Below are 14,017 nucleotides of genomic sequence, written 5' to 3'. Positions count from 1 at the left end.
ATAACAGTTTAGGGTGCTGTTTCTTTTCAAAGATCATTCACGTAAAGCAGAGCCGTCAGCTGCGGCTGCTGCTTTTCTTATTCTCCTCCTTTGTGAATTTGCAAATAAACTGTGTTCTTGAAAAGTTAGCCCTAAGTGGTGGAGAAATGATCCTAGCTGCTTTTCGCTGCCCCTTGGTTACTCCTTTCCGACGGCTCCTTCTTAATCTGTCGCGGGAGGGAGTTCCAGGGACCATCCCGGCCCCTGCCGAGGGATTAAGCAGCACAGGCCAGCCTGGCCTTGGGGGCCTCCTCCGGACCTCCCTCGACAGCCGCCCTCTGCGGTTGATCTTGCTCTGTCCCCTCAATTTGCAGATGCCGTCACTGAGGCCCTCAGGGACCCACAGCGAGTGGATCCAGATGGACTTTCAGTGAAGGGTGCCTTCTCCTGGAGCGCGAACCCTGCGGGAGGCTTCCAAGTACTCACTTAACTCCTTCGTTGTCAGGCGTTTAACCAAGTAGGTGGAGAACAAAAGCTGAGCTAAATACCCTCTTTTCTCTTTTTGACAAGTAATCGGCCGGAACGGCAAAATCCCAGCGGGTGGTAGGAGAGACTGGAGGTCTTGGGAAAAACAGAATGCTAATGGCGGCCTGGTGGGGGCGGAAGGCACACCCTGGTTAGGGCGACCCGGCCGCCTCGCTTTGAAGTGCACCTCTCCAGCCGAGCTCACCGGGAGGGCACTTGATTTCCCCGTCGGGGAAATAAAAAAGAGCTGCTAGAGTAACTGGGGACTCTCTTTGGTTCTGACTGACTCACCCCAGCTGGTTCACGTTGCTTTTGACCTCTTAGCTCTTGGCCTTCCCCATCGAACTAGGAATCCCCGAGAGGAAAAAGACTAAGGTTTATTCAACCTCCTTTAGTTCCTGTATCTAATATGAAGCTCAGTGTAAGTGTAATGGCGAGTAGTAGGAAAGGCTTCCTATATAGGTGCCAGGTGCTGTTCTAATTGCTTCATATTATATGGGCCGTTATTACACAGGTGGGGAAACTGAGGCACACAGAGGTTAAAGAGCTTGCCCAGACTCACAAAGATAGCAAAGATTGCAGCCACAAATACATACATTTCTGAATACAAAGTTCTGCTTTTCTCTTAGGGGTCTGAAATTGGAGACCTTCGAGGAATGACTGCGACGTTTTTCTATCCTGTTGTCCCTCCTTCCTTTCTCCTCCCCTCTGACTGTTTCTCACTTGGTTATCTTATGAGCCTTGTTATTTTTGCTAATTCCCCCAAGCCAGACTTCCTCTCTCTACTTTTCTTACGTAGGGTCTGGATGGGGTATTCCAGCTACCCCTGTCATATGGAAGCTTCGGTCAACAGGATTTGGGTTCTCCCCACCTGTTGTGGGGAGACATCTTGCTGCACCTGTGTCATAGGAGTGCCTTCTGTTAAACATCAATTTTCATAGATTCTGTCAACTCTGTCAGTGACATACAATTGATTTACATTCAAGTTAACATTTCTCCTTGGTGACATGGTGTTTACTTCCCTTAACAGCTGTACTCCAGTTCCAGCACTAACTTCTTTTTTTCTATTTTGCTGTGGAAGAAGTTTAGCATGGACATACAAAAGACATGCAACAATGTAAGAACCTTGAGACAGAAAAGGTTTTAAAAATGAAAACTATATTTTAAAGTAAAAAAAAAAGATGAAAATGTCAGGTCTATTAATTTAGACCTGACAAAACTCTAAATTAGGTCTATCTTTGTTTTCTTTTTCTCTTAGGAAAAAAAAAATCACTTTAGTCTTTGTGGTTATGAAGCCTAAGACCTGACACTGTCTGTGACCTGTGTTAGCTGTTCTAGCCACTGATTCAGGAAAGCTTTTCTTTTAACTGCTGAGCACCTACCGTGCTCCAGGCTTTTCAGGGTAGAAAATTGAGCAAGACAGATGGAGACCCGTGTAACTTTCACATATAATGTAACAAAAATTAGCCAAACGTTCCCAAAATACACTTTCTTTCTTTAGAGTGTTTTACTTTTGTTGCCTAATATGGCTTTTCTTGTTATTATATAATCCCATATATATGATGAGGAAAAAGGAAAAGATGGTGATGATGATAAAACAGCAGCTAAATACAGAAATTCATTAGCAGTTCGAAAAATACTGTCGTTAAAAAGGTAAGTCATGATTATGTGCTATTTGTCAAAGATTCTTGATTCAATCTTTAGGAAAAGATCATTTATCTTTTGTAATAAGCAACTACTAGTGTGTTTATTAACATCCACTTCAGGATTCCTTCACCTCCTCATGTTTTAACAGTGAACCACAAGGGCATTAACAAGGTAGATATATAGACTTAGAGCAAAGATAGTAGTTTAAATTGGTCATTTTGTTGTTGTTGAAAAAATATCATGGGTTTAATATAACCCTTCACATCACACATTTGTATATCTGCCTTGGGTTTTTTTGTTTTTGTTTTTGATGTTTTTGTAAAGCAATTGGTCAGTGTATTTCAGTGTCATGGTGAAATACAAATTCTAAAAATTCTTATAAAAGTGAAACTGTTGGTGGGAGTATCTTGCTGTTGTCAGCAGAATCAACACTGCTTGTCCTTGCCAAAATGCTTTATCTTATGGGACATTTTCTTCAAAAAAAGAAATATATGTGTATATATATATACACACACACACACACACACACACACACACACACACACACATATATATATATATATATATATATATATATATATATATATATATATATATGAAACATGGTGATTAAAGCTCCCTCCCTCTTTGGAAAGCACAGCAGAGGTGGCAGATCTGGCCATCAGAGAACAAAGGGCCAAAGAGTGAACCTGAGATGGTGAAATAAAATGTAACATCAACAAAAAAAGGGCCATAGATAAATAGTAAAAGGACCAACTCACCACAAAAAACCCATTGACGCTTTCCCAGAGTCCAGGCGAAGCGCTGGTGACCGGTTAATGTTGGAATGTTTTCCTAGGGTTAAAAGGAGAACCGGCAGCAAGTCTGCTCAGAATTTACAAAGTGTTTGAATAACATGGACAGTGTTTGGATAACACGTTTTTAGTGGGGGTGAAAATAATAGTATTTATTGGGACATTTATATGGGCCCCCTTGGTTGTGGGGGGTGGGTGGCACATGCGGAGAGGTAAACCATATATCACTGCACTGATCTAAAACTCACCTCTGTAATGTATTCATATGTATGTAAATGTATTTAATGTATAATAGTCCTGTTGCAGCCAAATGCTTCTCAGTTTTGCTTTTAAAAGATTGATGCATGGATTGTGATTACCTTTCAGGGGGAGAAAGAGATAAAGGGGTCATCTGGTCAAGTTGGCAATAACTTTGACCAAGACAGTGGCATGAAGTTGGCATTATTCCTCAGAACAATAGAGTGTGGGATCTTTAATATTCTCACATACAGACTTGTCCTTGGCTTCCTGGTAGCCTTCAAAGATTCCTGCTTGCTCCATCTCAGGCTGAAAGGTGCAAGATTTGAGTTAATCCAGCCGGTATTTGGGTCTGGGGTTCCAAGGGTCTCCATGTTTCCTCCCCGATGTTGATGTTTTTGTTCAGTGTATTCCAATACACTGTCAGTTGAGCCACATAAAACCAGGCACCTTTCAATAAATGTCTCATTTGGATTTCATGAAGCTTGGGGTGTAATTGAAATCAACCAGCAAACAGGCTGGAAGGCTCTGTTATTTGCCCACCCAATCTAAGGAGGGTGCTGCCTGATGTGTTCGCTTAAGCCACTGCTTTGGACTTTCTTTGCTATTCTTATTTCTGGAAAGGAGTCCCTGGATTTTAAAGTGTGGCTGGGACACGTGAAACTAGTTTTTATGTCTCTTCCCCTGGCTACAAGTAATATTGAGCCAGCAAAAGGAAAGCCCATTTCAAGCAGAAAATCACAGTCTTGCTCATCTGTAACTCTCCAGGCATTTTAGACTAGTATATTCTAAATGTAATAATAATAACAATGTGATTAGCTAATTAACACACAACCATTAAATGAGATTTCTTTATTTTTATCCAGCCAGAAAAAAAAAATATGTGGTTGAAACACTGCTTTTCATTTTTTAAAGAGAACTTGTAACATATATTTACAAATGTAATGTGATACAATATGTAATATAATATTATGTACATAATTTCCACGTTCCAAAATTCCTGGGTCCTAGAGTAGTTTTATAGAAACTGAGTTTTTATTCTCTTTGAATTTGTCTTTGCTTCTCCAACTGTAAAATGTGTTCAAGTTTGGATAAAATAATAGATTTATTGGGGAAGTGGGTAGATATAAACCAAAATTTCCTGCCGCCAAGAATCAATACAAATCCTAATTATACACATCATGTATATATTTAATAATGAGGTGGTACTCATACTGGACTCATGTGCTTTCAAAAGCTTGCTCTGGGGCTGGAATAAAATCAGCCCTTTCTGATGTGGCTCCGGGGACAGCTGGCCCGCGTTATTCGCGCCAGAGTGGGTCGGAACGATGCCTGTTGCCTGCGATGGCACTTTGCCACGCGAAGCGCTTCCCTGGCCGCATCAAAAGCATTTTGAAGGGACACCGAGGTCCGCTTCTTTCTTTGTTAAAGCGCAAAACTGTCATGTACTTTTGGCCACCCTAGCTCCAAATAACGTGAGATTAGGTCTCATATTAGGGAGATTTCTCATCCCTACTTCTCCCTTAGACATCTTGCAACTCAGGTCAAGGGTAACGTGGAAGATCCCACGAATAGTAACCAAGACCGCTAGCCCAGGGATAGATATGTCGCCAAAGCCACCCAAGCGACGCGGCCCCTTTCTTTCCTTGTGCTCGCCTAACCCTCACGGAATCTCCCAGGTTGATGATCATGAAGTCTTCACAACGCTATACTCTCTGAACAATCAATACTAGAGACTTCCTTGGGTCAAGATAACACTAATGTAGGGGAGGAAGGCATGGTCAGTGTAGTGATCAAAGCAGACAGCCCTGCCAAACCCGATCTATACTGATGGGACGAAATGCGGGGAGCGCAGGGCAGAACGCGCTCAGTACCAGCTTTCTGGCAATCTGCTCCTGGCCACTCTGGCCCGGGACCTACAAGGCCACTGCCCCAGCCCATTCATCTCATCTTGCCCTCTCCCTTCTGGCAGTGCCTTGACCCTGAAAATCTTAGCGCACTCCTGGTTTTCACCACTACCCATACGCGAGCGCGTGCCCGCGCGAACACACATACATACGCCCACCACCCCCCGACTCCGCCAAAAAAAAAAAAAAAAACTGCGATAAATGCCCTGGAGACTCCAAGTGCATTAAGGACCTCATTCTCGGAGACCCCAGACAAGCCGATGTTGGTGCTGCTGTGGTTGGAAAGCTGGGTTGGAAAGCTTCGCACTGTTCTACACTTGCGTGTAAGCGCTCAGCAATCCTTTGGCCACCTCATCTGCTGTGGGCGAAGAGTTTCCCGTGTGATCGCGTTCGGTTGGGGAAGCAGTGTCCGGATATCTCAGCCGGAAAATGCACTCCCGGAGCGATTACTGGCGACGTCTGTAATTGCTTATTAACAGCGAATATTCAGGCTTCTCCTTATCCGCAAGGAAACGTGCCCCCAGCTTCTGTAATAATGAAACAATAAAATATGACGGCCCCGCTCTTGACTCTTAACTGCAGAAACACAGCGAAGAAACAAGCAGCTGGAGTTCAATTCAATATCAAACTGATTATTTCACTAATTATTCTACCTTGTGTTAGCCGCAGAGTAGAGGCGCAGGGAATCCTAACTGCAGGGCTGCTAGGGAACCTTTGTTTCTTGGTGTCAGGCCTCACTGAAGATGCTGGTGAAGGGACGTAATCCGGGATCAGGAAAACTGAGCAGCGTGGATTTTAAGTGGTGTGGAATAAAAGTGATTGTCTCCCTGAAAGCAGGCGTGATGGCGTGAGTATGAAGTGGGTGTTAGCTCGCCTAGTTTGACTCTTGTCCTGTCCCCAGTACCCTACCCTATCCAGGCTTCTGATTTAGAGGCTGAGAGCTTAGATCCTCGAGGATGGCAATGTGCTCTGACCGTGCCCGGAATCCCAAAATCTTAGCGCAAGTCTCCTCTCTACAAACCTTTCCCACTTACGCAGTGGGAAAGGTTTGGAAAAGGATGGGAACAAACAAAAAGTGGTTCCTGTGCGTTGAAGGCCATGGAGTCCGCCTTCAACGAGAGGAAGGTGTGCTTTGAAGTTACAGCTTCCAACGAGGAAAGAGACTTACTTGTCTCCAACTCGCCCCAGTTTCCCCCAGCCTCCGGGAGGGGCGCTTCCTTGCAAGCAATCAGCTTGAAGAGTCTTTCTCCCTCTGGCCTCTAAAATCTGCTCCAGCCATCTCTTTCCTCGCGCAGAGGGCTGAGATGACTAATGTGCCAAGGATGGACACCTCTACGGAGACCTCAAACTTTGTCCCCTAAACTCCAGCAAAATTACAGACACCAGGATTCATTCTCACAGCGGGACACAGTCAAAAAAAAAAAAAAAAAAAAATCAGGCTAAAGGAAAAGAAAGTCGCAGGCGACTTGATCCAATTAGTAAATGCCTAATTGAATTAGTGTCACCTCCATCAGCCAATGGGAGGGTCTCCGGGCTGTGAGGCCGCAAAGCCCCTCCCTGGCGGCAAGTATATAAAGCAGCCAGTGACAGCCCATAAGTTTTCAAGTGGTCAGCTTGACGGATGGTTTGGAAATCGAAAAAGGGCAGAAAGGCGCGGGCTGGTGGGTGGATGGGGACAAAGATCTAAGTCCCCTTCTTCCAGCGTGTGAGTGTGGGAGGAGGGTGGGGGTCCTGAGGAGCAAGAGGTACGAGGAAGGAAAAGGAGAGGGCTTCTGGGTTAGTTTCCACCTCCTGCTTTCCAACGCACGGCGCTTTCCTTGCGGAAAGGACGCTGGATTCACTGCGCGCCTGTGCGCGCCCTAGCTGCCCGCGAGTCGGCAGGTGGGTAGCCCCGGCGCGGGAGGAAGGGGAAGTTACCTTTCCCTCGGAAGAGGGCGCTGGCTCCCCCATCCTGCCTTTATAATAAGGCCACCGGAGGAGAGGAAGCAGCCAGCTGCCGTCTGTGCTTTGCAAAGCATGCAGTTAGGGGAGCAGCTCTTGGTGAGCTCGGTGAACCTGCCCGGCGCGCACTTCTACCCGCTGGAGAGTGTGCGAGGCGGCAGCGGCGGGAGCGCCGGCCACCTCCCCGGCGCAGCCCCGTCTCCTCAGAAGTTGGACTTAGACAAAGCGTCCAAGAAGTTCTCCGGCGGCCTCTCCTGCGACGCGGTGAGCGGGGAACCCGCAGCCGCCAGCGCAGGGGCCCCCGCGGCCATGCTTAGTGACACCGACGCCGGGGACGCCTTTGCCAGCGCTGCGGCAGTGGCCAAGCCAGGGCCCCCGGACGGCCGCAAGGGCTCCCCCTGCGGGGAGGAGGAGCTGCCCTCCGCCGCTGCAGCCGCCGCCGCCGCCGCCGCCGCCGCTGCGGCTGCAGCCACTGCGCGCTACTCCATGGACAGCCTGAGCTCCGAGCGCTACTACCTCCAGTCCCCCGGGCCTCAGGGGTCGGAGCTGGCTGCGCCCTGCTCACTCTTCCCGTACCAGGCGGCGGCCGGGGCGCCCCACGGACCTGTGTACCCCGCTCCTAACGGGGCGCGCTACCCCTACGGCTCCATGCTGCCCCCCGGCGGCTTCCCCGCGGCTGTGTGCCCACCCGGGAGGGCGCAGTTCGGCCCAGGAGCCGGCGCGGGCAGTGGCGCGGGCGGTAGCAGCGGCGGGGGCGGCGGGCCCGGTACCTATCAGTACAGCCAGGGTGCTCCGCTCTACGGGCCGTACCCTGGAGCCGCAGCAGCGGGATCTTGCGGAGGATTGGGGGGCCTGGGGGTTCCCGGTTCTGGCTTCCGTGCCCACGTCTACCTGTGCAACCGGCCTCTGTGGCTCAAATTCCACCGCCACCAAACTGAGATGATCATTACGAAACAGGGCAGGTGAGCGCAGCGTGGAGGGTACCCTGGGTTCGGGGATAAAGGGTGAACGTGTGGTCCAGGGGAAGGTCCGGGATGAGGGAGCTGTACCCAGTCGTTCCGCGCGGTGCCTAGAGTGTTTCACCGAGCGCAATAAATCTCCGTAGACACCGCATCTCCAATGCTGTGTGTCCCTCTGTGTCCGCGCACCAGCGGCTCTTGCAGGGTGCTAATGTTGCGGCTGTACGCTCCTTTTCCCTCCCATCATCCTCACCTGAACAGACCTGGAGGAGGCGGAAATGGAAATTAGGGCATGTCCTCCAGCTGGATGCCTTAGATCCGCCTGCTTGGCGGTCGGCTGGTGCACGCCTGCAAGCCAGCAAGGAGCCACGGGTAGGGAAAGGTTCAAGAGCTGGCCTCCTGAGCGCAGTAGATGGTCTCCCGCAGTTTTAGGCGCCAGGGTCTCCACGGGGCGTCTCCGGAAGGTGGGTGAGAGGGCTAGCGCGCCGGCCTCGGAAGGTTGGTCGGAGTAGGTGGTTAGACTCGCCCAGGAGCCAGACCTGGCTCGGGTTCGGTGCGCGAGAAAGTTCTGATACACATCCAACTGCTAACACCGGCTACTTCTGGGGAAAGGGAGGGGTGGGTGCCCAGAGAGGGGCACTCAACGGGGACTTTTATCCTAAAGTTTTAATATGTATTTTTAACAAGAATAACCTAATATTGTTCTCCGGTACTTTTTTAAACGGTTCATTTAAAAATTAGTAGTTTTTAACATCCTAGGAGAAAAATTTTAATGAGCATCTGAAAGGGCCGTGAACTTGAGGGTTTGGAAGCACTTGAATTTGGGATATACCGACGTTGGGGCAGATTTTATTTTATTTTATTTTGAAAAGAGGGAAAGTTTCCAAGAGTTGCCAACTAAAAATATTTCACATAGTTTTCAGGCCACTTGCTCTACCAGCATTCTGTTCATTGCAAACTTTTAAATGTGCCCCGACCCTATCCCAGGTGTCTGGGGAACCTGCCGTGTCTGGGGAACCTGCCGGGTTCTGGGCCCGTTCTAGGACATCCCGATTTAAATCTGTTTTTCTGGTTCTATTCCCTTGCACACAGGCGCATGTTTCCTTTCTTGAGCTTCAACATAAACGGACTCAATCCCACCGCCCACTACAATGTGTTCGTAGAGGTGGTGCTGGCAGACCCCAACCACTGGCGCTTCCAAGGGGGCAAGTGGGTGACCTGCGGCAAAGCCGACAATAACATGCAGGGTGAGCAGAGAAGAGGCCCGAGCCGGGCGGAACCCGCTGGTGGGAAGAAATCGAAACCCTCGACTCAGACAATTCACATTTAAAGCTAGCGCTTGTTTTCCCTTCCATTATGAGGCCTTGAGGTGTTGGTGAGAGTTTCTTTGTGTTGATTGTTTGAGAGGAGAATTTGCTAAGTCAGATTTCTTGCCTGCCAATATACAGATATTTAGAACCTTTAAGACATCACCCCACCCCACCCCAATCCCTGCATTTAAGAAACTGGTAGTCATAAGCTCTCCAGGTGGGAAGGGACCCTGGGATTCTAATGTTCACTTGAGAAAGCCCAGCCAAAGTTTAGTTGACCCATAAATGTCCAACTACCTTCCATGAGATGTTGCCCTTACAGCTTTAGAAGGCTCCAAATTGACCTTCAAGTGTTATCTCCTATTAGCTCCGTTTTTAAATTCTAAACTATCATTCGGGCAAGTGCTTAGTGCAAGGAAGTTTGGAAGCACAGGGGCCTGGGAGGGATGTCAGTGTAGTCCTACTGGTCTCCACTGGCCTCCTTAAGCAACTTTTGCTGGAAGACCAGCTGTAATGCTCGCTATTATACCTTGCCCATAGCTAAGAGACATCCCTCCCCTTCTCCCATTTGTAAACAGCCCTGTATACTTGGGTTTTGTGTTTTGTTTCATTTTTTCTCTTAGGCAACAAAATGTATGTTCACCCAGAGTCTCCTAATACTGGTTCCCACTGGATGAGACAGGAGATTTCATTTGGGAAATTAAAACTCACCAATAACAAAGGCGCAAATAACAACAACACCCAGGTAGAGTGACAGAGGAGGAGGGGGTGTCTTCTGCTCTGACTATAAGTCTTTTTTCTAATAAGAGTTCCTACTCTTTTTACTGTATTTCTAATTGCAGTTGTGACCTTTTGGCTTGTCTATTTCTAACCATTTTTGTTCTTTTGGCCTTTCTCATCTTCACTTTCTTATTGGATTTCAGTAACAGTGAGTTGACTATTAGGAAGAGAAATACCGAAGTCTTCTGAGAATCTATAAAACCAAGGGGAAAGCGTGTTTATCGAAACCACATACCAAGCTATGTTTTAAATTTTTTAAAAAGTGGGGGGAGGGGCAATAATGAGGCCTTTAAAATTGCAATAAGCAAAGACAGCTGTTGTTGAGGAGCATTTAGGAGTCCCATACTACAATACATAATTTGTCAAAATCTAATTTTGTTGACCACTAAGAGACTTTTTAGATTTAGCAACTTTTTTTCTGTATTCTTTCCAGATGATAGTCTTACAGTCCTTACACAAATACCAACCCCGACTCCACATTGTTGAAGTTACAGAGGACAGCGTAGAGGACTTGAATGAGCCCTCAAAGACTCAGACCTTTACCTTCTCAGAAACACAATTCATTGCAGTGACTGCCTACCAAAACACCGATGTGAGTGTCCCAGACATCTCAAGAATCTCTAAAGCTAAAGTCCAGCATGATAAAGCCCTCAATGACTGTTTTTCTCCCCCATCTAGATTACTCAACTAAAGATTGATCATAACCCCTTTGCAAAAGGCTTCAGAGACAACTATGATTCGTAAGTGCAACTTTTATCCAAACTTGCATGATCAGTTCTGAACAGGACATACATCAACAGACACGTTGCTGAGAATATATTTTAGGAAGAGCTTTTACCTTTGAGATTTTTACCTATTTTTATTTTTCCAAATTTTTTCCCCTTTACTAATCTTGCTTTAGAATTTTCTCAAAAGGGTTGTGTTAATTTTTGAAGAAATGTTAAAGACTTAAAAATTAAGTTTTATTTAGCATTTGAGTGAAGACTTGAAATTTTAAGAATCTGCATTTATATACCTTCCTTTTCATTTGATCCACCTTTTTTATTCTCCCAAGAGCAGATATTATTACTCTCCCCACCCCCGCTTTTTTTTTTAACATAAGAAAAACCTGAAACTAAGAGGATGTAATTTCACAACGTGAAACGGCACAGCCCTGCTGTTTTTAAAATCTGAGTTTTCTACCACCACAGCTAGTGTTTTCTCTATCACATTGACAAAGGAGGTTTGATCTGAGTCTTTCATGTTCTAGACTAGTAAAGGTAGATTTTCTATAGTTTAAATACGTGATGCCTAGGAGGAAACTTTTTCTTACAATAGTAGGAAATTTTCCCCAATAATCCAAGAGTCCAGCTAAAGTCCTCCAATGCATGTCCTGACTGTTCTTCCAGTCCAACAGACCAGCGCTTTTGTACAGATAACCAACACAGCCTTTTTCATTTCTGGGAGGTGGTTTGGGGACAACATCAGGGTTTTTTTTTTTTTTTTTAAGTGTTTCTCTTTATATTGTAGCATGTACACCGCTTCAGAAAATGACAGGTTAACTCCATCTCCCACGGATTCTCCTAGATCCCATCAGATTGTCCCTGGAGGTCGGTACGGCGTTCAGTCCTTCTTCCCGGAGCCCTTTGTCAACACTTTACCTCAAGCCCGCTATTATAATGGCGAGAGAACCGTGCCACAGACCAACGGCCTCCTTTCACCCCAACAGAGCGAAGAGGTGGCCAACCCTCCCCAGCGGTGGCTTGTCACGCCTGTCCAGCAACCCGGGACCAACAAACTAGACATCGGTTCCTATGAATCCGAATATACTTCTAGCACCTTGCTCCCATATGGCATTAAATCCTTGCCCCTTCAGACATCCCATGCCCTGGGGTATTACCCCGACCCAACCTTCCCTGCAATGGCAGGGTGGGGAGGTCGAGGTTCTTATCAGAGAAAGATGGCAGCTGGACTACCATGGACCTCCAGAACAAGCCCCACTGTGTTCTCTGAAGATCAGCTCTCCAAAGAGAAAGTGAAAGAGGAAATTGGCTCTTCTTGGATAGAGACACCCCCTTCCATCAAATCTCTAGATTCCAATGATTCAGGGGTATACACCAGTGATTGTAAGCGAAGGCGGCTGTCTCCTAGCACCTCCAGTAATGAAAATTCTCCTTCCATAAAGTGTGAGGACATTAATGCTGAGGAGTATAGTAAAGACACCTCAAAAGGCATGGGAGGGTATTATGCTTTTTACACCACTCCCTAAAGAGTTATTTTCACCTCAAAAATTAGCTAACTTTTTGCAGATGGACTTGGTGGTGTTTTTGTTGTCTTCTTTGCCTAGGTTGCCAAAAAGATGTTTGCCTTCCACCTTGATGCGTCCTGTTTTGTGCAATTATCTAAAAGAAGGTGCCAAAGCTTTTTGACTGCTGCAGGTAACTGAAACAAACCTAGCATTTAAAAAAAAAAATACAATTAATGGAAGACTTTAAGGTATCTTAAAATTCGAAGGGTATCCAAGGTTCTGTATTTATTTGAGACACTAACCATTCAAAGAAGCAGGCTGTGAATATTGAGTGCCCATTGCTATCAAATGAGTTAAAACCTTTGATTCTCATTTCTATTGGTAAATTCTTAAGCAAATAGAAGCCGAGTGTTAAGGTGTTTTGCTTCTGGAAGAGGGCTGGGCCTTCAGTTTCAGCAGGAGACATTTTGCTGTTACATTCCGCCAGGGGCAAAAGATATTAGGTCCAGGAGTCAAGAAAAGCGTTTGTGAAATTGATGGTCTCACCTGACTTTGATTCCTTACCGCCCTGGCTTTTGGAACAAGCCATGTTTGCCCTAGTCCAGGATTGCCTCACTTGAGACTTGCTAGGCCTCTGCTATGTGTGAGGGTGACCAGTAGGACTCAGGAGAGGGGAAGGGAGGGAGTCGCCAAAAAAAAAGAGAGATTTTAAAAGTGTACAGTTGTGTGTTTAGATACACTGTAGAATAATGTGGAATATATTGTACAAATAGTCTAAATAGGTGTCTGGGACAATGTAAAATTGGTGCTTTGGCTTTGTAAAGATTTGCAAATCACTTAAGCTGCAGGGGCAAGGGGAGAGTTTCATCATCCCCATGATATTTGGGAATATTCTGTTTACTTCTTAGATAGTTAAGAATGTATTCATCTACTCTGTACTAACTTGAACCGTGTTTAAGCAAAACTCCTATTTCATCTTCTTCCTGCGCCATCCCCTCTCCCTAACTTGGTAATGTGAAGAAATTAAACCTGATGCCACAGCTCCTATAGGCTTTTTAGAGATCTTGGATTTTTATGTACAGTCTTAGTCATTTTTAATAAATGTGCTTCAATAAGGGAACGGGCATAGCTCTGTCTTCTGTACTGTTGGGGTTTTCATCTTTGTTCTAAAGAGCTCATTTTGCTGCGTCTTCATCCTTTTCAACTTTAACACTGGCTCACCCATCCCCTACCTCCACGGAAGACTCTAGAATCTCTAACTGGATACTGTAGTCATGCGGGGGTGGCGATGCTTTTGTTTATCTTCTTTTTTCCTTGAAATGGAATGGGGCTATTTCCTCACCCCACTGGGAAGTCTGGACAATGGGTTTTGGCGGCAGGGGGCGGAGGGGGGTGGCGGGGGCGGAGGAGGGAGTATCGCAGCTGATTGCCCACATCAGACTTAAGCCTCGAAAACCGCCGCTCCTGGTTCTTGGAGACCAGGCTCTGTCACGGCATCTGGCCACTTACTTAGGTTCTCTGGGCTTTTTTTCTAGGCTTACTTGGGGCCACCCATACTTAGGCCCACGTAGGCTCCCTGGGAACCCCCGTGGGCCTTTGAGCGCCCACCAGTTCCGGGTCCCTGGGGTGCGGCGGCGCGGGGGCTGCACACAGCTCAGCTTCGGCGGCCACATGCGGCTTCCTTCTGAACCGAGACACTGCGCACCCGCCG

The 14,017-nt window shown here is 46.7% G+C and overlaps 1 protein-coding gene across 2 annotated transcripts; it reads left to right on the top strand.

The window, feature by feature from the left end:
* Positions 1-6,817: 6,817 nt before the first annotated feature.
* On the top strand, positions 6,818-13,620 carry EOMES (eomesodermin). Of its 2 annotated transcripts, none has more exons than XM_074405761.1 (6): positions 6,818-7,992; positions 9,082-9,236; positions 9,923-10,044; positions 10,513-10,671; positions 10,758-10,819; positions 11,646-13,620. In XM_074405761.1, the coding sequence occupies exons 1-6, from the start codon at positions 7,106-7,108 to the stop codon at positions 12,325-12,327; spliced, it is 2,067 nt and encodes a 688-aa protein (XP_074261862.1). In that variant the 5' UTR covers positions 6,818-7,105; the 3' UTR covers positions 12,328-13,620. The 2 variants fall into 2 exon arrangements, with proteins under 2 accessions (XP_074261862.1, XP_010344856.2); XM_010346554.3 differs by having other exon boundaries at positions 6,820-7,992; positions 11,589-13,619.
* The last annotated feature ends 397 nt before the right edge of the window (positions 13,621-14,017 follow it).

This window comes from Saimiri boliviensis, chromosome 9 (genome assembly GCF_048565385.1).
Source record: "Saimiri boliviensis isolate mSaiBol1 chromosome 9, mSaiBol1.pri, whole genome shotgun sequence".
In the NCBI taxonomy this organism is placed as follows: domain Eukaryota; kingdom Metazoa; phylum Chordata; class Mammalia; order Primates; family Cebidae; genus Saimiri; species Saimiri boliviensis.
This window is presented reverse-complemented; position numbering and strand designations above follow the sequence as displayed.